Consider the following 24,852-nt stretch of genomic DNA (forward strand, 5'->3'; position numbering starts at 1 on the left):
ATATGACCAAATTACCTTAAAAAGTACTTAAATTCCGATTTTTAAACGACTGTTAGTGGTAAATGGTGAAGTAATTAATTATCGATACTTGGTTGTCTATAAGAAAACTTTTCTGCTAATTCATGATTTTTCTTTATTCAGCTTCCAGTTTGGTTGTTGGAACTGAAGTAGGAAATGTTGTGTGTCCTGGTGGAACATCTCAATGCCCAGATGGAAGCACTTGCTGTAAGCTTACTACTGGACAATGGGGATGCTGCCCAATACCTAATGTAAGATGTTGGTATATTGTTTTTAATCAACAATGTTGTAACGAGTTCACTTAAGTCAATGATTGAGTGAAGTCTTCAGACCAAAATGGCTTGACTTAAAGCGCTTAGGTAATATGACATGACTTGACCGAAGTCTTTCGACCAAAAGGAGTTGGCTTGACGTTAGACTTTTAGACAAATGGTTTAACTTGGACTTTACTCGTTGAGTCAAATAACTCTCGTTAAAAATGAAGTGTTTTCACTTGGAGATACCTCCAGTTAATCCTACTATTTTTCATAAAGCTACTTTTTAAAGTAGAAATAACCGCGTTCGGCTGCAAACTAAGGCAAAAATTCCGCTTTTAACAGGGTATCTGTAATTGAATTTAGTAATTTGCTAAAAATGTTGCTGTAAGTAATATTTCTAACTATTACCACACCCGTTTGCAAATGCATTTTGCTGCATTTTAAACATTAACAAAAATTCACAAAACATTTCTAGCTCTGACGCCGTTTGAAACCTTGATATCGGACGAGTACCGATACTACTGTAGTATCGGACGAGTACCGATACTACTGTAGTATCGGACGAGTACCGATACTACTGAAGTATCGGACGAGTATCGATACTACTGTAGTATCGGACGAGTATCACTACTACTGTAGTATCGGACGAGTATCACTACTGAAGTATCGGACGAGTATCGATACTACTGTATAGTATCGGACGACTACCGATACTACTGTAGTATCGGACGAGTATCGATACTACTGTATAGTATCGGACGAGTATCGATACTACTGTATAGTATCGGACGACTACCGATACTACTGTAGTATCGGACGAGTACCGATACTACTGAAGTATCGGACGAGTATCGATACTACTGTAGTATCGGACGAGTATCGATACTACTGTAGTATCGGACGAGTATCACTACTACTGAAGTATCGGACGAGTATCGATACTACTGTATAGTATCGGACGACTACCGATACTACTGTAGTATCGGACGAGTATCGATACTACTGTATAGTATCGGACGAGTATCGATACTACTGTATAGTATCGGACGACTACCGATACTACTATAGTATCGGACGAGTATCGATACTACTGTATAGTATCGGACGAGTATCGATACTACTGTATAGTATCGGACGACTACCGATACTACTGTAGTATCGGACGACTACCGATACTACTGTAGTATCGGACGAGTATCGATACTACTGTATAGTATCGGACGAGTATCGATACTACTGTATAGTATCGGACGACTACCGATACTACTGTAGTATCGGACGAGTATCGATACTACTATAGTATCGGACGAGTATCGATACTACTGTAGTATCGGACGAGTATCGATACTACTATAGTATCGGACGAGTACGTATTCCGATATTATCGGACATCCTTAGCAGTGTTGAAGCAAGGACAAACCTTTACCCACTTTAATTACCTCCGTTAAAGGTTTTTTATTGTTGTAGGCTGTTTGCTGCAATGATGGACAGCATTGTTGTCCACAAGGATACACTTGTAATGTTGGGGCTGGATCTTGCTCCAAATTAATGACGCTTTCGCCCTTGCTGAGGAATTATGGTTTGTTTGTATTTTACTCTTAGTTTATAGAAATAAACTATATAGGTCTTTATTTGTAATATTTTTTTACCATAAAGATACTCTTAAACTACTTAGTTAATAAATATAAATATTCTGCTTTTGTTGAATAAAGTTGTTTTGGATCTTTTTTACAACCTTTATGGTTTTGCTTTGATCTTATTATATGGAAAAAATATCAAAACCTAGAAGTGTCGGAGCAGGCTTTTATTCCGATATTACCAAAAAAATAATAAAATATTATTATTATTACTTCATCTACGTAGCTCATAGTAGAACATTAGAAAGCCAAGTGTTGATAATTATATCGATAATTCGCTTCGTTAGATCGCAAAACCTGACTGAATTGCCTAAATCTGCGTGGTATCGGATCGGCACCGATACCAGCCTAATGTCGGGCGAGTACCGATACTTCCATTAGGCATACGCTATCGGCAGGGCCGGCTTAAGGTTTCAATGGACCTTGGGTTGTATCTTGTATGGTAGTCAGAGGCATATAGGTCATTTTAATTTTGTTTAATGTTCCAACCACAATTAACACGAAATACCATCGCTTTATTCACTTATCAAACAGATTCAATTAAGATGTTTACTAGGCTTAAATAAAAAGCTTGTCTTGGTATCTTCATATTGTGAAGTAACAAACACGTACTGACGGCACAAGCTTATGCTCTGATGGTCTCAAAATAAACGTAATGGATATTTTATTTAAACAACAATACGACCAGACACCAGCGGTGATATCTCTAGATCAGAACTCAGGGGTTCTTAAACTGGGGTCCATGGACCCCTTGGGGGTTCTTGAACTATAGTTTTAGGGGGTCCATGAAGGCCTAATTGAAATATTAGTGTATATTTTAAAAGTAATCAATTTAAAAAAAAAACTTTACACTGTTTTACACTGATTGTATGTAGACTCCATTTCACTTTCACATTTTTTGGACCGAAATCAACAGATTTATGAAGTCTTTTTGTAATGTGACGTCAATTTATGACGTCAGCTCTGAAAAACTTGACTATCGTGGTCAAGGCGAAGCAAAATTAGGGGTCCCCGGTGAAAGAAGCTTAAGAATCCCTGCTCTAGATTATAACTTTACAGATTTTCTTCAAAAATAACGTCGGTTGGTCTCAAATTGTTGGTATATTTTGTGTTTTTCTTTGCCCCTTTGGACCCCGCCTTAACCCGCCCCTTAGTATCGGCTCCGGTCCGATATTATCGGAAATCTTAACATACGTTTTTTTTGTGTTTTCAAAGGTGCCATTGGTGGGCTTGAACGAACTGTTGAAGCCTCACTTCTTAATCCGACAAAAGAAAAAATTGTCGAAAAACTATACTTTGAAGAGACTGATTCTGTTGAAGAGAAGTTCGACAATTTGCTTTAAACGTTATATCACTGTGCCGTAATTATGCATTTCTTCTTCACCATTTCGCTGTTGAAAGCGTTTAAAGTAATCAGTTCCTGACACCAATAAACCGTCCATTAGGAAATCTGTGTTTTTTGATGGTGTGCGAAAAATCAAACCAGGTTTTTAGAACGTGTGGTTTTAATTTAAGTCAGTGTTGCTCAACCCATGGCTTGTGACATAAAATTAGGTCGCCCTTTGATTAGGTCGAGCCTAGTAAATATGGTTAAAGTTATTGTCTTTGGTTCTGCGTTTTTTGAAAATAATAAATTGATAGTTGCGGAAACATTCCGAGAACATGGCCAATAATAATAATACAATTCTGAATAATTTATGCTAACGTTTTACGTATGCAAACAAAAAGTAAAAGTCAAGTCATTTGTAAACTTCCACATTATTCCACATTGTCCTTGTCAAAAAAATCTGTTCCTGACACCAATAAAACTGCCCTTTTAAAAATTTGTATTTTTGATGGTGTGCAAAAAATTCAAACCAGGATTTCAGAACGTGTGGTTTTAATTTAAGTCGGTGTTTCTCAACCCATGGCTCGCGACATAAAATTAGATGGCCCTTTGGTTAGGTTGAGTCGCCAACTGCAGTAGTAAATATGGTTAGATTTATTGTGATTGGTTCTGCGCAAAATTTTTTTGAAAATAAAATTTGATGTTTGCGGAAACAATTTAAAGACAAGGCCAATAATAATTTAATTCTGAATTATTTATTCTAATGTTTTACGTTTGCAAACAAAAAGTCAAAGTTATTTGTAAAATAACTTCCACGTTAAAGTCCTTGTCATAAAATCAGTTATTGACACCAATTAAGCCATCCATTAGGAATTCTGTGTTTTTTGATGGTGTGCAAAAATTCAAACCAGATTTTCAGAACGTGTGGTTTTAATTTAACTATGTGTTGCTTAACCCATGGGTCGCCGTTTGATTTGGTTCGGTCGCCAAATGCAGTGTATATAAAAAAAATTGTTGAGATTGGTTCTGCGCAGTGTTGTAAGTAAGTCGAAGTCCCTGTCAAGTCTTGCAAAAACAACAAGTCAAGTCAATGACATAAATGTAAAACGTTGTATACAGCATGAACATTGTTTACGTACAAATATTAGGATAATAAGCCTAACTTTTTAATAAAATATTTAACTAAACATTTAGTTTTAACCCAAGGTATTTGACAAAAGTCCAAGTCTAGTCATTTGTCCAAAGGACTGAAGTCAATTCAAGCCATTTGAAAACAGTGATAAAGTCAAAAATGATTACAACCACTGGTTCTGCGCAAAAGTTTTTTTGAAACAATTATTTTACAATTGCGGAAACAATTCCACGACGTGGCTAATAATAGTTACATCCTAAATTATTTCTGCTAATGTATTATTTTGCTAACAAAACAGTATTAACTTACACCAATACAACACTGGCAATTTATGAGAGTGTTGTGAAAATATTTTAGAATGAGTTTTTAGTCAAAGCCAATCATTTGCAAAATAATTTAAGTCCAAGTCATTCTTACTGAGAGTAAGTCAAGGCCTTGTCATTAAAATTACACGTTCCCGTCCTAAAGTAATGATAGCTCAACTAAAAAAAAATACCAAAAACGCAATATACCGTACAGCACGCAAATTGTTTTATGTGCAAAAATTAGAAGAAATAACCAAAATTTTATAAAAAAATGCTTAATAAAACACTTTATTTCAACCCAAAGTTTTTCTCTAAACTACTTAAGTCAAGTCAAGTCAAGTCATTTGAAAGCAGTGACATAAGTCATTACAATACTAACTTATGGTTTACCGACCTTGTATAGCCTATCAAGCCTTTTTTAACCCTGTTTAAAGGACTTTTTTCCAACTCAAACGGAAAACGAGGAGTGCTGAACGCGCTAATTATTTCAAGAGCTTATCAGCTTTAGAAAAGCCAAAAGTAAAAAAACGCAGCCTCTTGGGAGAACTGTAGCCCGAAGCAAAACGTTTCTCAGTCAGCAAGCATTGCGTGATGTTTTAAAGCTGTTGCTGTTTCAACCTCAAGCCAGAAAAAACGCGCATTTAAGGATAATTGCTATCGTTTTTAGCATTATATCTAGCTTTATCCAAGGCTTGAATGTCCTAGTTAAGCAGAAAATTCGGTTCGAACTGGTTTTGCAACATGGTAAAAAGGAACTAAAGGTCATTTCCTGACTGCAACGCATGCGAGTTTTTTTCTTGTCAATCGTGTTGTTACCAGCCCTAGTAAAGCACGTTGCTGTTTTAGTGTTGTACAGCAAAAGATGATTTTCTGTTTCAGTGTTATGTAAAAAGGAATCAGGTGGCACTGTATAAAGAAAAATTGTATTAAATTCTTGACAAGTATTCGCACAACCGTGCTTCGTCAGGTAATAAATAAAAGCTGTTTTGTAAGCAAGGCAGCTTTGTCAATTTGCTGCAGTCACACCAATCAGTCAGTTTGCGTTAAATGCCAACAGGCTGTCAGCTTTAGTTGATTAATTGCCAGCAAGTTTCGTGATGTTGCAAAGCAGAGAAAATGAACGTTTTGGAAAACGTACCGGAAACCGAATGTTTTGTTTGTTGTTGGTGTTTGAGTTCTCTCTGGCTTTTTTGAGAAAAAAATGGAGGCTATTACCGCTCTTCTGGTAATAATGAGTCCGTTAAACTGCTAGCATAACTTGTTTTAGTATGCTGCAGCACTACATTTTAGTGTCTATTAAGTGTATAGCTGTAGCACATTTGTTCTTAAACTTCTTAAGCCTGTGGCAGAGTCAAAAATAGAAAAAAAATCGCCGCGTACTTTTTACAAAACAACAATTTATTAATTGATAATCGGCCTTAATACAAGCCAAGGCAATAGATGAATGTCCTTAAGTGTTATCAGTTTTAAGGCCCGTTTACAGCTGCGCTGGACTGAGCTGGGCAAAATCGCTCCAAAGCGTAACTTTTAGCTGTACGGGGATGAGTTCAGCAAAACGTGAAACGTTTCCCACAATACAAGTTAAATGCAATTTACGCTTTGCTCAGCTCAGCACAGCTGTAGTAAAAAATGGCCTTTACAATGAATAGTATCGACTGAAATCTCCCACGCTTCTTGTATGCGTATTTGTACTACAAAGCAGATATTTTTCGGAATAAAAACAAGTTACGTGGCACATTTAAAAAACTCTGAAGCCACACTGTTTGAGAATCACTTACCTTAAAGCTTTATTTTGATGAAAAACAGCTGACAAAAATGAATTTTTTGCTAACTTTTCAACTTGCGCTGTTATGCATTGCACTGCCGAGTCCCATTAACGGAATTCGACCAGCTGTTATTTCGCAGTCAACTGGTATTGAAAAAGGTGAGAGAAAATTCTAAACATATACTAACTAAAGTATTGTATTTTAGGGTAACTGCTTGTGTATACCTTTTCAAATTTGTATTTTTTATTTTAACTTTCTTTCTGATTTTCATTTGATATTTTCAACCATTTAACATAATATTGCTATCTTTATGCATTTAAATGCAGTATTCTGTGTTTTTAATTAAAGTTGTTTTGGATAGTTCTAACTTTTTTGGTCATTATTTGAATTCGAACTTCTGGTATTTTACAGACTGATTGGTGAGTTTTCTATAAATATTACAAACTTTTTTCTACATTTAATTTTATTACAAAGCTTCCAGTTCTTTTAATGAAAATGGATTAAAGAGTGTTGTGTGTCCCGGTGGACAATCTGAATGCCCGGATGGAAATACTTGCTGTATGCAAGCTTCTGGTCAATATGGATGCTGCCCGCTGCCAAATGTAGGTAGTTGTTCAAATTGCTTTACGTTTCTGCAGATTTCTGCTTGTCGATCACTGTTCCGCTGACGCGTATAATAACAATAAAACTCAAAGTTTGAAAACCCTGATTACTGTTGGTTTTACCAAGGATTTTCTTTGAGTTTTATTGTTACTGCGCAGTAAAGAACCCTATTTAACAAAGAACCCTTCGACCAGATTTGTGAGTTATCTGACAATACAACACTTCAACTTTATAACCATGTGTATTATTGTTGCTGTAGGCTGTGTGCTGCTCGGACAATATACATTGTTGTCCCAATGGATACACTTGTGATGTCACTATGGGAACATGTTCTAGAATGCTAACGGAGCCATGGATGGAAAAATCAGGTTGGTGCCAACCAAAAGATTTTCTTCATTTTGAATTGTTCCCGATTTGTATTAACCAAAAAGCACCAAATAAAGTGAGTTAAAATGTGGAAATTACCCAACGGCGAAAGTAAAACAATTGTCGTACCGAAAAGCATGTAATTTTTGAGAGATGATGTCACCAAGTTACGTCATGGCGATACGTTTAAAATAAACCTACAAAAACTGGGCTCGTTCTATGTCATTTGCCAAATAGGAAAAAAATGATCGTCGTGTATAAATAAGCAATTATCGGGACAATGCTTAGTGAAAAGCATGCCTATTTTCCCTGGAATGCTGTTTCGGACCACTCCCGACTTACTTTCATGACTGGTCCTTTTAGGACGTCACGTTTTGACATACCTTTGTTACGTCAATCAGTATTTGTATAGCATGTTTCTGTAAAGTAAATACTGTGTAACATAGTTAATTAAGTGGCTTCCTGCTAAATCCAATTTAAAAGTTTTGCCTTAACAAATATTTTTAGCGCTTCGCGCTATAAGGCCCACAGCTTAAGTTGTTCGTGCGATTATAGCAGGTTTCTTAGGAAATGAAATATGACGTCACATTTTGCCGTAAATTTATGCAATATTTAGCTTGTGATACGCGCAATTCTAGTTTGGGAGAAAATTTGTGTTTCACATGTTTTTATTTTTTTATGTCGACGCGCCCAATGCCCGTCACTAAATATTGAAGCCCTGAAACTTCGATAGCGCTGTTTTGTTGTAACTACATGCTTACAATGGTGAAAAGTAAACAGCGACTGTTCGTTGAAGCATTGCGGTAAAACTATTATTGCCCTAAATGCATTTCCTTTGCTTTATCGCAATATCCTGAAGTAAAAGTTAGACTAAGATACCAGTCGCCTAAATTTGTTAACAATACTTTTTTGTGACGCCTCGGTGTGACGTCATCTTTCTGGTAACAAAAAAATCCTTCATTCCGGTAAGAAAGCTATTCTAATTTCACCCCTGGGTATAGAATGAACGAGAAAAAAAATGATTTAAAATATTGGCTTTATCATGTTTCGCACTATACTGAAGTGCAATAAGAAAACTGGGTTAAAAAAATGTATTACGGTAATTTATCATTTTCTTGCGCAGAGGAAGACTTGTTTCATCCCCGATAAAACTTCATCTTTACAATGTTTTTAGAAGCGGCCAGTATTGTACCCCCGCATGGAGGAAAAAATCTTCTTTGTCCTGATCACCACTCGCAATGTAGGGACGGTGAAACTTGCTGTATGCTTTCTAGTGGAGTGTACGGTTGCTGTCCCCGTCCTAATGTAAGATGCTGTTTTAGATCGACATCATCTTTATTGAGACGTTTGATATATTTTTATAACGTTACATGACACCTTGGCACATAAAAAAGATTCGAATTTAGCATGAAATAACAGCATTTATGTTTCAGAGGACGTTTTTGCCGAACCCTTGAAACAGCTCCATAGAACCCTAAAGGTTCAATCGAACCATGGTTAAGAACCACTGAGTTAATGTGACTTAGAAGGAAATCAAAACATTACTTATAAAACGTCATAGTCAAGATTATGTCGATCTACTCAATATTTTTTGCATTGCAATTCATTATCAAGCTTAATAATTTTTTTTTTGTTATTAATTGTTAGGCGATGTGCTGCAGCGATGGCGAACATTGTTGTCCAAACAATTACTATTGCAACCTGAAAAATGGAACATGTAGCAAATGGTCGTCTATTTCTCAAACTCAGCTGCAATTAACTGGTTGGTTGCTTTAAGACTTTGGTAGTGTATTAGAATTCAATCTGTTGGCGGAGAATTGAAAAAACTAAAGTGAATGCGTTCTGTTGTTACAAATTTGCAGTGTTGTAAACAAGCCATTGTAAAATGACTTGACCCACTCAAGTGTTTTCGAATAAAAGTCAATTACAAGTCATCGGTTGCCCAAGTCATGTAAAAATAACTCCACTCCAAGTCAAGTTATTTTTTAGAGAACTTAAATCCCAAGTCATGCCATTTTGAATGAATAACACATCAAGTCCCAGTCAAGACATAATTAGAGAAAGTCAACTTTCCTTGTCATAAAAATAAAAGGTTTACTGATAAACTCGTTCGGTTATGAGCAATAACTCAGGTAAAATATATCATAAACGCAAGTAAAGTAAAGAAATCAAAATGTTTTATGTGCAAATACTAAGATAAATAAGCCAATTTATAAAAAGATGCTTAATGAAAAAACTTGTTCTAACCCTCGGATTATTTTGACCAAATAGTTTAAGTCAAGTCAAGTCATTTGCTCAAAAGACTTGAGTCAAGTCAAGTCATTTGCTCAAAAGACTTAAGTCAAGTCATTTGCTCGAAAGACTTCAGTCAAGTCAGATAATTTTGACCAAAAGACTTGAGTCAAGTCAAGTCATTTGCTCAAAAGACTTAAGTCAAGTCAAGTCATTTGCTCAAAAGACTTGAGTCAAGTCAAGTCATTTGCTCAAAAGACTTAAGTCAAGTCAAGTCATTTGCTCAAAAGACTTGAGTCAAGTCAAGTCATTTGCTCAAAAGACTTGAGTCAAGTCAAGTCATTTGCTCAAAAGACTTAAGTCAAGTCATTTGCTCAAAAAACTTGAGTCAAGTCAAGTCATTTGCTCAAAAGACTTGACTCAAGTCAAGTCATTTGCTCAAAAGACTTAAGTCAAGTCAAGTCATTTGCTCAAAAGACTTAAGTCAAGTCAAGTCATTTGCTCAAAAGACTTAAGTCAAGTCAAGTCATTTGCTCAAAAGACTTGAGTCAAGTCAAGTCATTTGCTCAAAAGACTTGAGTCAAGTCAGGTCATTTGCTCAAAAGACTTAAGTCAAGTCAAGTCATTTGCTCAAAAGACTTAAGTCAAGTCAAGTCATTTGCTCAAAAGACTTAAGTCAAGTCAAGTCATTTGCTCAAAAGACTTAAGTCAAGTCAAGTCATTTGCTCGAAAGACTTCAGTCAAGTCAGATAATTTTGACCAAATGACTTGACTCAAGTCGAGCCAATTAAAAAAAAATAGTTATTTAAGTCCACTCAAGTCAAGTCATTTGCTCAAAAGACTTAAGTCAAGTCAAGTCATTTGCTCGAAAGACTTCAGTCAAGTCAGATAATTTTGACCAAAAGACTTGACTCAAGTCGAGCCAATTAAAAAAAATAGTTACTTAAGTCCACTCAAGTCAAGTCATTTTGAATGAATAACACATCAAGTCCCGTTCAAGTCATAATTAGAAAAAGTCAACTTTAAGCGAAGTCCTTGTCATAAAAATAAAAGGTTAACTGATAAACTCGTTCGGTTATGAGCAATAACTCAAAGAAAATTTTACTCAAGTCAAGTCAATTGCTCAAAAGACTTGAGTCAAGTCAAGTCATTTGCTCGAAAGACTTCAGTCAAGTCAGATAATTTCGACCAAAAGACTTGAGTCAAGTCAAGCCAATTAAAAAAATAGTTACTTAAGTACACTCAAGTCAAGTCATTAAAAAAGTGACCTTCAGTCAAAGTCTTTACAATGCTGCAAATTTCGCACAATTCGTTATTAAATAGTATTAGTTTCCATTAACTGATTTTTCGTCATTGCATAACAAAGCAACTCTTAAAAAGTATTAAATTGGCCGACTTAAACCGATTTAACGAATTTAAATAAGCTACAACAATGTAACTCATGATCTCTACCTGAAATTTTGTACAATATTTTAACTAAAACTTTTAGTAACCTACATTTTAGTTCTAACCTCCAAAAAGCATTTTCTGCTTTAACAAAATAAGGCTATACCAAAAAATGGAAGTATTAATATGAAAAGAGACATAAAAAAGTGACCGGTCTTTTTAGTGTCAATGTGCAGTTTGTTCCGTTCTTAATTATGATAGTGATCATAGTGGGTTTTTTTTTGGATAGTGCCGATAACGTTTGGCGATAGATAAAATTGCTTTAGACCAGGGGTCGGTAACCTACGGTCCACGGGCCGGATCCATCAGCTAGTAAAAATCATCCGAACCACGACCTCATTTTCAAACTGGGCGCAAGATCAAGCCCAATTTTTTTTAACTATTTTAACCTTCACGTCTCCTTAAATCAAGGTGAGACGTAAATTAAATAGTTCGCCAATTTAAATCAAACAAACGCTTTTTTTACGCGCGTTAGTTTGGTTAGACCCGAGACTCGAATAAGGTTGCCGCCGCCTGCTGTCTGGAAACTATTTATTTTTAGCTTCTATTGCGACTATTGGAAATGTAATTTGTCCTGATGGAGCTTCAGAATGCCCAGATGGAAATACTTGTTGTAAGCTTTCTTCTGGACAATGGGGATGCTGCCCTGTTCCCAACGTATGTAGCCTATTTCGTAGTGCTTACTGTAGACTATTTGATTTAAAACGTTACTGCCGCAAAACTCTTGCGAATTTTTATACTTTAGAAATGAATGATAGTTTAAACGTTTCTAAGCGACGACTATGATACTGGTAATTACTAAATTTCTGCCCCTAAAATGTTTGTCAACACGTTACTCATATATTATATATATTTAAGTGTACTTCTGTCTTTATAGAATATAGACGAGTCCTCAGACTGTATTTATTTTCTGATTACTGGATTTTATCTTTTAAAATCAACTATTCTAAATTTATCCAATATGATAGTTTGCTAAGATTTGAATATATTAAAGACATTTTTGTTTATAAATTTTGCACATTATGTAATTGTGTTAGTTTTTTATTGTTGTATAGGCTGTTTGCTGCAAAGATGGACAGCATTGTTGCCCACATGGATACACTTGCGGTGGTGGAGGATTTTGCACCAAAATGTTGTCTATACCGTGGCTGAAAAAAACTGGTTTGTTTTCCATTAAATAAAATACAAAAACCTATAGGGACAATTTCGCAGCGAAGTGGTTCATAAGTAAAACTAAAAATAAGGGTTATCCGTAGGTTTATTATTTTTTGAATTGCCAAAAAATGCAGAAATTTGTCCAAATTTACTCGTTAGATCAAAATTAAAATACTTAGATTTGAATTGCATTTAGCAACAACTGTATTATATCTTTATGGAAGCAATATAAGGTATACGCGTGCCGGCAGAATTAACCACGCCGGCCTAGTTTTTTATATTAAACCAGGTGGAACTGATTTAGACAAAATTAAACCAGCTAGAACTGATTTAGACAAAATTATACCAACTGGAACTGATTTTGTTTAAAAGTGTTGCTGTGTTTTTTTGGGTTGTGATTTGCAATTACCCCATTTCCTATTCCGTTAATATGCTACATCTAGCTCTTTGTTATTTTTTGTAATATGTTTTACCTTGGTTCCAGCTAAACTGTTTATTCATTAATTAAAAAATTGAAACAAAAACTGATTTGTGTTCCAACGGTCGTCAATAAAGCATCACAAACCAACACTTGAACAATGCGATGTTGAAAGTCAAAAAAATGTCTGATGGCGCATAAGAGAAGGTTACTACATGCCAAGCTATTGCTGCGTGTTTTCAAAACTTGGTCTTATTTAGCATTTCATCAATTTCAATAAAAAACATGCAGTAAGATACAAAAACGGCGGATGCAGATGGCCCCGAGCGTCCCATATCCACTTCCTACAGTTTCTGCGTTAATTGGACAATTTAGGCCTTATTCAGAGGAATTTGGGACTTTCCCGACAATTTTAGATCTTATTCTGTCGCGTCTATTACGCTCTACATGGCTTGATTATGGCGTTGGTCCTAATGCTTTGGTATTATAGATTATTGTGCTTTAGATATAGTTGCTTTGCGGGTTTTATTTTGTGTTTCCCTAGAAACCTTGTTGTAGTCCACATAGTTTGTCATTTTTTCCACTGATAATAATTGTTTATTTTTAGCTTCTATTGCTACTGTTGGAAGTGTAATCTGTCCTGATGGAGCTTCAGAATGCCCAAATGGAAACACTTGCTGTAAGCTTTCTTCTGGACAGTACGGATGCTGCCCTGTACCCAACGTATGTAGTCTAGTTCCTTTGTAGTGCTAATATTTGTTTTAAAACGTTACTACCGCAAAACTCCCTTTTATACTTTAGGAATGAATTTAACGGTAATTTAAACGTTTGTAAGCAACTATGATACTGGTAATTATTGAATCTCTGGCAACAAAACGTTTGCCAATTTATTACGTTACTCGTGTTATATTCAATTGGAATTATGTCTTTATAGACGAATCCCCAGACAGTACTTATATTCTGATTACTGGATATTCTCTTTTAAAAAAGTGTTTATTATAACTCAATTAATCAACTATTCTAAATTTGTCCAAACATATGTCAATTTTCTAAGCTTTAAATAATACTTTAGGATTTTTTTTTTATATAAATTCTGTAATTTGCACATTATATAATTGTGTTAGTACTTTATTGTTGTATAGGCTGTTTGCTGCAAAGATGGACAGCATTGTTGCCCACAGGGATACACTTGCGGTGGTGGAGGTTTTTGCACCAAAATGTTGTCAATGCCGTGGCTGAAAAAAACTGGTTTGTTTCCTATTACATAATATACAAAAACGTAGGGACAATTTCGTAGCGAAATGGTTTCCTAAGTAAAATGAAAAAGAAGGGTTATCAGTAGGGCGATTATTTTTAAATTGGTCAAAAAATGCAGAAATTTACACATTAGATCAAAATTGAAATGTTTAGACTTGAATTGCATCTAACAACAACTGTATTATATTTCTATTAGTGCAATATACGCGAGTCGGCAGAATTAACCAGGCCTGTTTTTCGCTTTAGGTCAGCTCGAACTTCGATTTTGTTATAACCTCTGGTTTAGACAAAGGTGTTTAACAGTAATTGCTGGTTTTTTTTCGGTGGTGATTTGCCCCCATTTTCTATTCCGTTAATATGCTAGCTCTAGCTCTTAGTTATTTTTTGTATTATGTTTTACCTTGATTGTTGTAGCCCAAAACCTTTATTTCGACTGATAATAATTGTTTATTTTTAGCTTCTATTGCGACTATTGGAAGTGTAATCTGTCCTGATGGAGCCTCAGAATGCCCAAATGGAAACACTTGCTGTAAGCTTTCTTCTGGACAATACGGATGCTGCCCTGTACCCAACGTATGCAGTTGTTCATTCTTTTAGTTTGATAGGTTAGATGCAATAATAGTATTAAAGGACACATGTAAGATCAACATACTGCACCTGAAAAAATAGACACATAAAATGTACCATGTATGATCCAGACTTGGACAACTAGATAATTCTAGTTTTCTTATTCAATATATTAGAGCACAATGCGCCTAATTCTAGTTCTAATCTAATTCGGATTTTACCAAAAGTGCTACTTTGTGCAACGGCATTTTTAGTCTCTTAGTCAAAACAAATAATTTTAATCCGAATTCTAATCTAATTTGGGAAAACTGAAATGCTCTATTGTAATCTAATAAAAACTAATCTAGGTAAAATATGTTTAGTTGTCCAAGCCTGGTATAATATTTACCAGTACTGATAAAATTAAAAAAAAAATTTACATGTAGATAGCACCGATTTATCATTATAAACAACATAAATAAACAAAAGACACCGTCAACGATTCGAAATACTGTTTCCACTGTTTGTATTAAATTTGTGGCAGCAACTGAAATAATAACGAAAGTTGACTTAAATTTTGCAAGGAGTAAGTTTGTGAACAATTACCACATCGCCAAAATATTACTATCCAAACCATTATACTGTGGGTTTCACCACTATAGCGTTATTATTACAACTTATGCCAGCAACTTGCTTACTGTATGTTGGCATTTTTTGTGCAGCATTGCACATTCAAAAATGTGATTAAATTAACCAGGAATATTGTTGTTTTAGGCTGTTTGCTGCAAAGATAGACAGCATTGTTGCCCACAAGGATACACTTGCAGTGGTGGAGGTTTTTGCACCAAAATGTTGTCAATACCTTGGCTGAAAAAAACTGGTTTGTAACGTATATTACAATATATGTACCATAATGTAGGACAAATTAATCTATAATAATTCACCAAACGTGCTTTTTTAATTCATGTTTATAAGAAGTATACTAAAGAGTGGTGATTTATTTAACATTCTTACAAGGGATGTTCGATAATTGACATTTATTCCCACACCGTACACGATATTTTTGACAAAACGTATGGCGATCCGAACCGATAGCAAATGACGTCATTAATATGATCAACAAGCAAAATAGATGAATCGAAACTTTGAAATACAATATTTTTCAGGTTATTGGGTCAAAATTCGCTTTAACGTCAGGAAGTTTATTTTCAATTCTTTGGTAAGATTAAATGTCGCGTGTCGCTTAATGATTAAATTGTCGCGTGTCGCTTGAAGATTAAATGTCGCGTGTCGCTTAAAGATTAATTTGTCGCGTGTCGCTTGGAAGATTAAATGTCGCGTGTCGCTTAATGATTAAATTGTCGCGTGTCGCTTGAAAATTACATTTCGCGTGTCGCTTAATGATTAAATTGTCGCGTGTCGCTTGAAAATTAAATGTCGCGTGTCGCTTGAAGATTAAATGTCGCGTGTCGCTTAAAGATTAATTTGTCGCGTGTCGCTTAAAGATTAATTTGTCGCGTGTCGCTTGAAGATTAAATGTCGCGTGTCGCTTAATGATTAAATTGTCGCGTGTCGCTTGAAAATTAAATGTCGCGTGTCGCTTGAAGACTAATGTCGTCGCAGCCCTGAACTATCACAAATGTGGTAGCCCGATAATATCGGATCGTTCAGGTTGTACCGCTAATCCGATGCTATAGATTGGTATCGTTATTTCAGTCATGATTTGCGATCTAACCCAGCGATTTCTACCCAAGAAGGTAAATCTATTACCTTTGAATGTTTATATTCCATCTATTGCGCTGGTTTGAGTACAGCAATGACGTCATTTGCTATCGGTTCGGACAAATGTACTTATTATCAAAAACATCGGGCATCCCAACCAATGATTTAGAAATAAGAACGTTTTTTGTCGCAAAGCTGGAAAGCAAAAAACCCTTAGTTTACCAAATCATTAGAGCACATTGGCTGGAGGTTTTACTAAGAAGCTGAAAGAATATCAAGGCCTATGCAAAAGTAGGTTTTTGTTTCCAACTTTTCGAATTAATCTTAAGATTATTGTTGGAGGTTGTAGTACGAAGAAGTAAGAATATCAAAGCCCTTACATTTTCATGAATAAAGATTTATTCCAAACGTTCAAAATGATACCTACTTCTGTATGGTCTTTGATGTTCTTTTAGATTTTGCCAAATCAGTTTTTTTCATTGGAGCATGTTGACTGGAGGTTGTAGTAAGATGTAGTGAGAATATTAAGGCCCATGCAGCATTGTTTCAAACTTTTCGAATAAATCTAGAAGTAAGAATATCAAAAGCCTTACATTTTCATGAAGAAAAAGATTTCCAGGCGGTAATAATGATACCTACTTCTGTATAGTCTTTAATGTTACGTTTAGCCAAATCAATTTTATAAATCAAGCTGTGTTTTATTTAAAGGTGCAGTAAACAAATTGAACCGAATGGTTGAGAGTTTACGTCTCGTTCCAGCACAGAATAAACTCAGTGAGGAGAAATCTTACTTTGAAGCCACCAAAGAAAAGAAGGACAAGAGTTTGATCTGAATATCATATAACTGCTCCATATTATCTCGCATCATCGTAATCAAGTCATCTGTTCCGCGAACAAATAAAGCGGTTCATCATTCAACTAAAAAGTCTGATATTATCGAGGTTTAGGATTGTATTGAACATGATCTTGTTTAATATATTTTCGTTTTCAAAAAGCACCATTTGGTGCCAAATGCATGAATAGCAGAAACGAATCCAGGATTTTTGTTTCCGGGGCATGAACACAGACTTAAAATGCTTAAAAATGTTGGAAATAGCGCTAAGTGTAAAACAGTTTTATTGGGGTAGTTTCATAAAGCGTTTTAAACGAGTGTGAGCCATTCTCGAATTTTACAATATCGGTTGACGAGCATTCACTCGAAAGGCCTGTGTCTCTCAAAGTTAACTTTTCAGAAAAAATGCGGACTCGAATAACATTAGCAAAGAGGATATTGCATTGCCACGTATACAATGAAAATGCGTCACAAATCGTGTAAAATGTGGTAAACCGTTTTCGAATGTCAAAAAAACGGCTGACCAGCATTTACCCGAAAGGCCTGTGTTCTCAAAGTTAACTTTTCAGAAAAAATGCGGACTCGAATGCGTCACAAATCGTGTAAAATGTGGTAAACCTTTTTCGAATTAAAAAAAAACGGCTGACGATCATTTACGCGAAAGGCCTGTGTCTCTCGAAAAAAAATGTGGACACGAATAGCATTAGCGCAAAGGATACTGCATTAACACGGACACGACCAAAATGCTATTTTTACAGCCAAGGCGGAAACTCAATGTTATTGCTCGCTACTTGCGTTTGCATAAGAACGCATTTGGTTGTTGTGTTATGATTTTAAACTCATACCAGACGTTTTCTCTTCGGGCCTTGCTTAATTTGTGCCGGGATACGCCCTTTTGTGAAACCAGTGAAGGGCACTGTCAAAAACATGCTTTTAATACATAAAAACACTCAATAATTTTGTTGTACAGATAAGCAGGTTAGGGATAAGTAAACCATATAAAAGTTAGGAACTATATGTATTGTCCCTATTGATTCGGAAGGAATTGTATGCTAATTAATGATCGCATTATAACGCGTTCGGCAATATTGTGCAGAATTGTGCACAGCACATCGTGCAGAATAACGGAAGCAGTAAATCAACACTGCATTTGTCCTTCGGCACGTTTTCGATTAAAAGAAAAAGCGGTGCTTTGCTGGTAAATTTGGAAATGATGCTGCTTTTGTCAGTTTTCATGCTACGCCTTTCAGTCGGCAACCTTTACCTAGTTGAAGGTCAAAACCAAACTCAGAAAGGATTCTGTCAGTAAATTTGAACTGACATGTATGCTATTAATACGTGTAACTTTTAAGCACTTATGTATGTTATTAAAACGCAACTTTTAAGCACTTCTTAGAACAACTGTAAAATTAAAATTTGTTCTAATGATATTTAGGGAAGCAGCAAAGCGTTCTTGCGAAGCGCAAAAAACGTTTGTTAGATTTAAAATTCGAGGCCACCAGGCGTAATCCATTTTCAAGATGAAAGTTGTATTAAAACTACTTAAAGATAAAGACGATGACATTTTACTGTTAATTTAGTTTGTCGTGTAATTTAAATAGATCTGTTTAAATGTTATGTTTTTGTGCAAAACGCAATAGGCTGCAATGCAGTCAGGTATACCTTACTTCTAGTGTAAGCACGGCGTTTTTACACTTAAAAGTCTCCTTAAACGTTAATATACTAGATGCATAAAGAAAATTCGCACGAAGTGCAAATCATTATTGCACTGACGAAGTTACACTAGCCAAAAAAACAAGGGTTGGTCTCGTGCCTAGTTTGTCAAGGAGTTGGTGGGTAAGTTGAATTGCATTGCCGTGCCTGATACAGGTTGCCGACACCTGGTTTAGATTTTGATGCTGGTGCTAAGTGCTTGTTGTAACTAAATTTTAGTCCTATATACATACAGTTTATTTACGTGTTCTTAGTGTTCTATATAAAAGCTAAAATATGATTGCAACCTAATTCTTGCGTCTTTTTGGTGAAAAGTTTGCCGACAAGTTGTTATTTCTTATGATGTGGTATTGTAATCAATTCCGGTTAAGAACACCATGAAAATAATAATCTCATGAATGTGGTTTCAAAAAAAGAAACACTTTTACAGACAACTTTTTTCAAACCAACTAATTTCCAGGAAATTTTACCAAACTAAAAGTTATTTTATAGTACCTAAATGGGCAAGGATTTTAACTTACCGTTTAACGTTACACCAAAAAACTCTTTCAGATTCTTTTTTAGATAAAGCTCATTAGCAAAAATGAAATTCTTGCTAACGTGTCAACTGGCGCTGCTATGCACTGCCCTGCCTGCGCTTTCAGCAGTACACGAACGCTCGCCCGCCATTCAAAAAGGTGGGTGGAAATTAAGTTACGAGCAATACTGTGGTGCAGTGCTCTTCAACCTTTTTTGGTTTGGTGAACCCTTAAAGTTGTTGTGACGAACTTATGCACTCAGTTTACTTAAAAGATAAACTTGGGTAAAAAGCGTCATAAAAAATCATTATGCACAATATCATCATGTTAATTAAAGCGAGCGGAGATGCCGAACACATCTCATTACCACATTCATAAAATTGCTTCTGTTAAAAAAAATGGTTGTACGCAACATGAAACTGAAGAATGTAAAGTTTTAACAACAAAATACCAGTGTTGTAAACAAGTCATTTAGAAATGTCTTAAGTCCAAGTCAAGTCAATTGAAAAATAACTTTTTTTTTCGAATAAATAAATTCAAGTCCCAGTCAAGTCATAATCAGAGCAAGTCAACTTCAAGTCACGTCATAAAAGTAGAATGTTATATCGCTGGAAAGTGTGGTATCGCTGGAAAGGTGCGATTAGGGTCTGCACCAATTTTTTTAATTAAATCGTACGGAAATGTTTTCATCTTGTCATTTATAATGAATATTTATACTGAATATTAATATTTTTCATAATTATGTGGCCCGAAAAAAAAAATTTTTTTTGGACACATGTTGTTTTTGTCTGAATTATTATGTGGCCCGAAAAAAAAAATTTTTTTTTTGGACACATGTTGTTTTTGTCTAAATTATTATTTTTTTTTTTCAGTCAATTTTTTTGTGGCACACTTTTGACAAGGAAAAAAACATAGTTGGAACATGAAAATTTCACAACTGTTAAATACCTTCCCAAAGTTGTTTCTAATATAAAAAAATTTTGCCCAGGTTCCAAGGGGTGGTTTTTAGGGGGGCAAAACTGTCATTTTTTGTTAATTTTGGTTTTGAGTACTTTTCAGAGATAAAAAATTTTTAAAAAAATCTCATATATTTCTGGATGATGGATACATGACATATACAATGCTAAGTAACAAAATTTTATACTTTACCCCTGAACTGTTCATCCGGGGGGTCAAAATGTAAAACACTTTAGGAAATTTCAATGATATATTTACACTGGAAGGAAATGACATAAACATCTGAAAATTTCACAAATGTTAGAGAACCATTTAAAGCTGATGTTAAAATAAACATTTTACCTCTTGAAAAAGGGGGAGTATTTTAGGGGGGTAAAATTAAAATGCGGCCGTTTTTGTGTTTAGAGGTGCCTAAAAAACTAAAAAAAACATTGTTAAATAGTTTTCAATTATAAAGTCAAATTATAGGTTGCTTCACAGCAAAATTTTGACCGTCAACTCAAAATAATTAACCCATGGGGGAAGATAATTAACCAAAAATATAGAAATTAAAGTGATTTTTTGATAGAATAAAAATTGCAAACATGCCTTTTCATTTAAACTTGCGGCGGTAAAATATGTTGTTTTGTAAGAGCAATAAGTTAATATACCAAGAGAAGCCTCTTTCTAAAAGGCAAGTCGCTCGCGCTTAGTTTCACTGAGACGAGACACTTTGCACGATGAATGTTGCACGCGCTGGACAAAATAAGCACAGCAGGGAACCAGCCGCTTCGCGGCCAGAATAAAGCAAGCGATATGAAGAAATTCTGTATTGAAGGTTTTCTGCCGCTAGATTGGAGTAGATAGCTGTAAAGAACTAAATCGATTACGTCACACTATTGACTATTGTCCCCAATTAGAGGCGTATAGGGGTGCAAGAAAAAATTGTCAAATATTTATTAATTATAAAGACAAGTTATAGGTTTGCTTCGCAGCAAAATTTATATTAAGACCACTGGCAATCTATCTTGTAAAAGTGTACCATGTCCAACCTATAACACGCAACTTCGGGCCACATCCGCTTTTGCCTGCTAAAGCACCGAAACTGGAAGCACAACATTGGGAGTATATGGACACTGACAAATAAGACCCGTTTAAAGAATATAGAATACATAAGGAATAACACCCTGGTAAAGTATAGTGGAACTGCGCTGTACCCCCCCTGGTATAATATAGTACAACCGCGCTATAACCCCTTAGCAAAATATACAAAAACCGCACACCCTGTCTAGTTTTCCTATTGTTTTTTTCATATTCAAAAATTATAGACCATTATCAATATTGTGGTATAATTTTTTATCTAAAATTTTAGTCGTAAATACGTCAATTTTGACTATACTTTTTTTGTGCTAACTTTTTGGCGCTGTGTAGCTTCTGGTAATGTTAGAGTCTAACAGTTACACTATTTCTGGATAGATACGCTTGAAGCACACTTGTTGCCTTTTTTGCATAGCCAATTAATTTTGTTTCGTTTTTCAGTTTTTGAAAAGATTGCCAAGCATAGTTTGGAAAGTAAACTGTGTCCGGATCATCATTCCCTTTGTCCTGATACAAACACCTGCTGTCAACAACTAAGTGGACTTTACGGTTGCTGCCCATTACCAAACGTAAATACCTCATTTTTCTTAACTTTTTTATCAATTGCCGACAGAATAAAGTTCAAGCTTAGTCATTACTACACAAAATGCCTTTGGAGAGGCTTAATGAAATCGATTGATCAGGATGACAGTGCAAGCAAGTCAAGACCAGAGGTCGTGAGTTCGAACCTCACCACAGGCTAGTTGTATTTCTAGGTTGGCCGTGCTTGCATCCTTATCAAGCAGACTGATCTCGGCAAGCCTCTCCTAAGGATTTTTTTTTGTTAAATTTTATTATCCCTTCTTATAAATAAAAAAGTACTAAGTATAGAGTAACCTAAATGTAATAACAACTTGACTCAAGTAATTTTGACAGATAACTTGTTCTATTTATCATTTACTTTTGAAATATATTGTTAGGTTGTTTAACTTTTTATTAAAGTTGAAATGTTCAAATTGTTTTGCACTTGTTATTCCAAATGTTTTGTAAAATGGGACAACAAAGTTAAATTAATGGTTTTCCACTTTTGCCAAGAGCTTGAATTTTAAATTGTTAAAAGATACTTTACAAGTAACATAAGGCCTGAAGGTGGTATTTAGACGTAAACTAAAATGGAGATATAAACCCATACAGAAGTAGGTACAAGGTATTGGTTTTTACGCCTAATTTTTACAAGCAATTGAGTGTTTTACAAATCATTAAACATCCAATTTCAAGAAAACTTTTACGAAACTCTTGCAGGCTGTCTGCTGTACATCCAGAGATATATGTTGTCCCAATGGATACACTTGCAATGAAAGAACTGGTGGTTGCGATGGAATATCAAGCATTCCGTGGCTGAAAAAAACTGGTTTGTTTTACATAGCTTTAGACTTTTTAAACTAATTGTCTTTTAAATACTGTAAAAAGCATAAGTATGTAAAATTGTACGAAAATGGATAGATAGAGGTAAATCACAGAACTCCCTTAACAACTCATAACATTGGTGGGTGCACAGTGTGCTGCAGTTAGTAAATTTTCGTGCAAGAAAGTTTATGCAGTCCATTAAACCGTGGCAACCATATAACTTTTTGTATTGGGGTTTAAAACATTAAAAACGCACATTTTCATCTCACGCAGTTCAGCTAAACGTGCATTGAAAAGGCTGCACAATTCTGTGAATATGGAAAACGATGGAAACAGCACAACATTGCACAGATCTGTGAATAAATATTAAAACAAAATCATCGCAATACCGCGCAGAAGTTTTAAACAAACTTAGGAAGTTGCCTTTGAATATCAATTTTTTCGTGAGTTGGCAAAGTCCAAAAATTCTAAAAAGACCAACTGTGGATGTGAAAATTACTAAGACTATTTCAGGGCGGGCGCTCATTATCAAAGAGCACAAAAAACATTTAAAAAAAAAGGATTTTTGCGTACCATAAGTCTAAAACTTTACAACGCGTTGGTTATTGCCGAATATATGCTAGCAGTGTAGCCTATACATATAGTTTAGCCATGTGTGTTTGCAAATCAAGCCTAGCTATAAAGAAGAGAAGTTAGGAATTTAACTATAAGCATAGCCTAAAAGTCAGAAGTAAGTCATTTCATTCAGTACCCAAATAAACAAGCTAATAGGCCTATAATAATACATCTATGCAACTGACAAGGCTATAGTTCGGGTATTTTGCAGATCAAGGCTATAGCTAAAATATAATATATCTCAGTGTAAATAAAGAACTATCACCTAATACTAAAATGCATACACTTTGTATCTTTTGCTCAAAACCCAAGCCTGTTTTATTAAACGTATATAAACAATCAGTTAAACCAGCTACTTTGCTGATCAAGCCTATAGTTATACTGCAACACAGGCCTATATCTAAACAAACGAAAACTGCCACTTTATACAAATATTCAAAAACTTTCAATTACAGTTTAAAAACACGCCTGAAATTACCAAAATGAATGTGATGTATCAACTAGTTTTTTTGGCGTTTGTTGCAATGCCCGCCCTTTCCAAAAGAGTCCCAGCCGTTCAGTTGTTAACTGACCTTGAAAACGGTAGGTTTGAAGCTTAAAAGTTGTTTTAGTTTAAAGTGTGTAAAGGCGAAAACATTTCCCAGATAAAAAAATTTCATCTATACCTTGGCTTGAAAAATCTGGTTGGTAACCTTGTTCAATGTTGATACATGCGTCCGTCAAGTTGTTTATAATAACTAAAAACACCATTTTTTGAATAAAAATACCTACAAACAATGAAAAATATCTACTTTAGACTTTGTTGTCTGAGTCAACAAAAGTCTAAAGTACATTTCTACCATTTGAAGTCATTGTCGTCATTAACGTGCTTTAGGGCGAGGAGATATCTTCTTTTTTACATATTCAGTTTGCATTGAAAAATAATTAATCAAAATCAAAATATGACCAAGGAAACAAAAACTTCCACTTTCCACAGTCGATCAAATTTATTTGAATATATAGCATATGTATATGAATTAAAATTATTACTATTTGAAGAAGCATATGCATTAGAGAACCCGTGGTCCCAATTTTTGTCCCGGCCAACAATAAAAAAACCCACCCCTGGTTTAGGTTTAGGACATACCTAATTTGCAATGTAATTTCGCCTTTGTAGTAAAGATGTCTTACTTATACAGTTGCAGGTACAGGGATCGGCGAAACAGCTAGCAGTGTTCGTTGTGACAGCTCATATTACTGCCCCGATAGAACCACCTGCTGTAGACTGGCTTCTGGACAATGGGGATGCTGTCCGGTGCCCAATGTAAGAAGTTTCACTTTTGGAAATAATCCGATGGTTGGCCACATGAAGGCCAGTATAAAAAAACATGCGACGTTCGATGATATCGGATAATTATCGATAGTCCCAGGGGCTAATAAAATGCAGGGCTGTGGAGTCGGTTAAAATAACCCGAGTCCGACTTTCCAGCACGATTTGGCCAAACAAATTAACCCAAGTCCCGAGTCCCTAAATCGACGCCGACCAAATGTGCGTTTTCGTTGAGTCTCGAATATTCTTGTTCCTACT

The 24,852-nt window shown here is 35.2% G+C and overlaps 1 protein-coding gene across 1 annotated transcript in view; it reads left to right on the forward strand.

Moving 5' to 3' along the window:
- Positions 1 to 24,852, forward strand: part of LOC146146314 (uncharacterized) — a 50,113-nt gene that overhangs the window by 13,594 nt on the left and 11,667 nt on the right. The window contains exons 22-39 of the mRNA XM_083390716.1: positions 142 to 269; positions 1,743 to 1,854; positions 3,128 to 3,192; positions 6,462 to 6,600; positions 6,917 to 7,044; positions 7,305 to 7,413; positions 8,589 to 8,716; positions 9,059 to 9,173; positions 11,631 to 11,746; positions 12,145 to 12,250; positions 13,270 to 13,385; positions 13,805 to 13,910; positions 14,377 to 14,492; positions 15,240 to 15,345; positions 16,896 to 17,009; positions 21,663 to 21,853; positions 22,566 to 22,674; positions 24,464 to 24,588. Of these exons, the coding sequence (XP_083246842.1) occupies positions 142 to 269; positions 1,743 to 1,854; positions 3,128 to 3,192; positions 6,462 to 6,600; positions 6,917 to 7,044; positions 7,305 to 7,413; positions 8,589 to 8,716; positions 9,059 to 9,173; positions 11,631 to 11,746; positions 12,145 to 12,250; positions 13,270 to 13,385; positions 13,805 to 13,910; positions 14,377 to 14,492; positions 15,240 to 15,345; positions 16,896 to 17,009; positions 21,663 to 21,853; positions 22,566 to 22,674; positions 24,464 to 24,588 (2,129 nt within the window). The remainder of the gene's footprint in view (positions 1 to 141; positions 270 to 1,742; positions 1,855 to 3,127; positions 3,193 to 6,461; positions 6,601 to 6,916; positions 7,045 to 7,304; positions 7,414 to 8,588; positions 8,717 to 9,058; positions 9,174 to 11,630; positions 11,747 to 12,144; positions 12,251 to 13,269; positions 13,386 to 13,804; positions 13,911 to 14,376; positions 14,493 to 15,239; positions 15,346 to 16,895; positions 17,010 to 21,662; positions 21,854 to 22,565; positions 22,675 to 24,463; positions 24,589 to 24,852) is intronic.

The sequence above is a fragment of the Ascidiella aspersa genome, chromosome 5 (genome assembly GCF_963924565.1).
Source record: "Ascidiella aspersa chromosome 5, kaAscAspe10.2, whole genome shotgun sequence".
Classification (NCBI taxonomy): Eukaryota; Metazoa; Chordata; class Ascidiacea; order Phlebobranchia; family Ascidiidae; genus Ascidiella; species Ascidiella aspersa.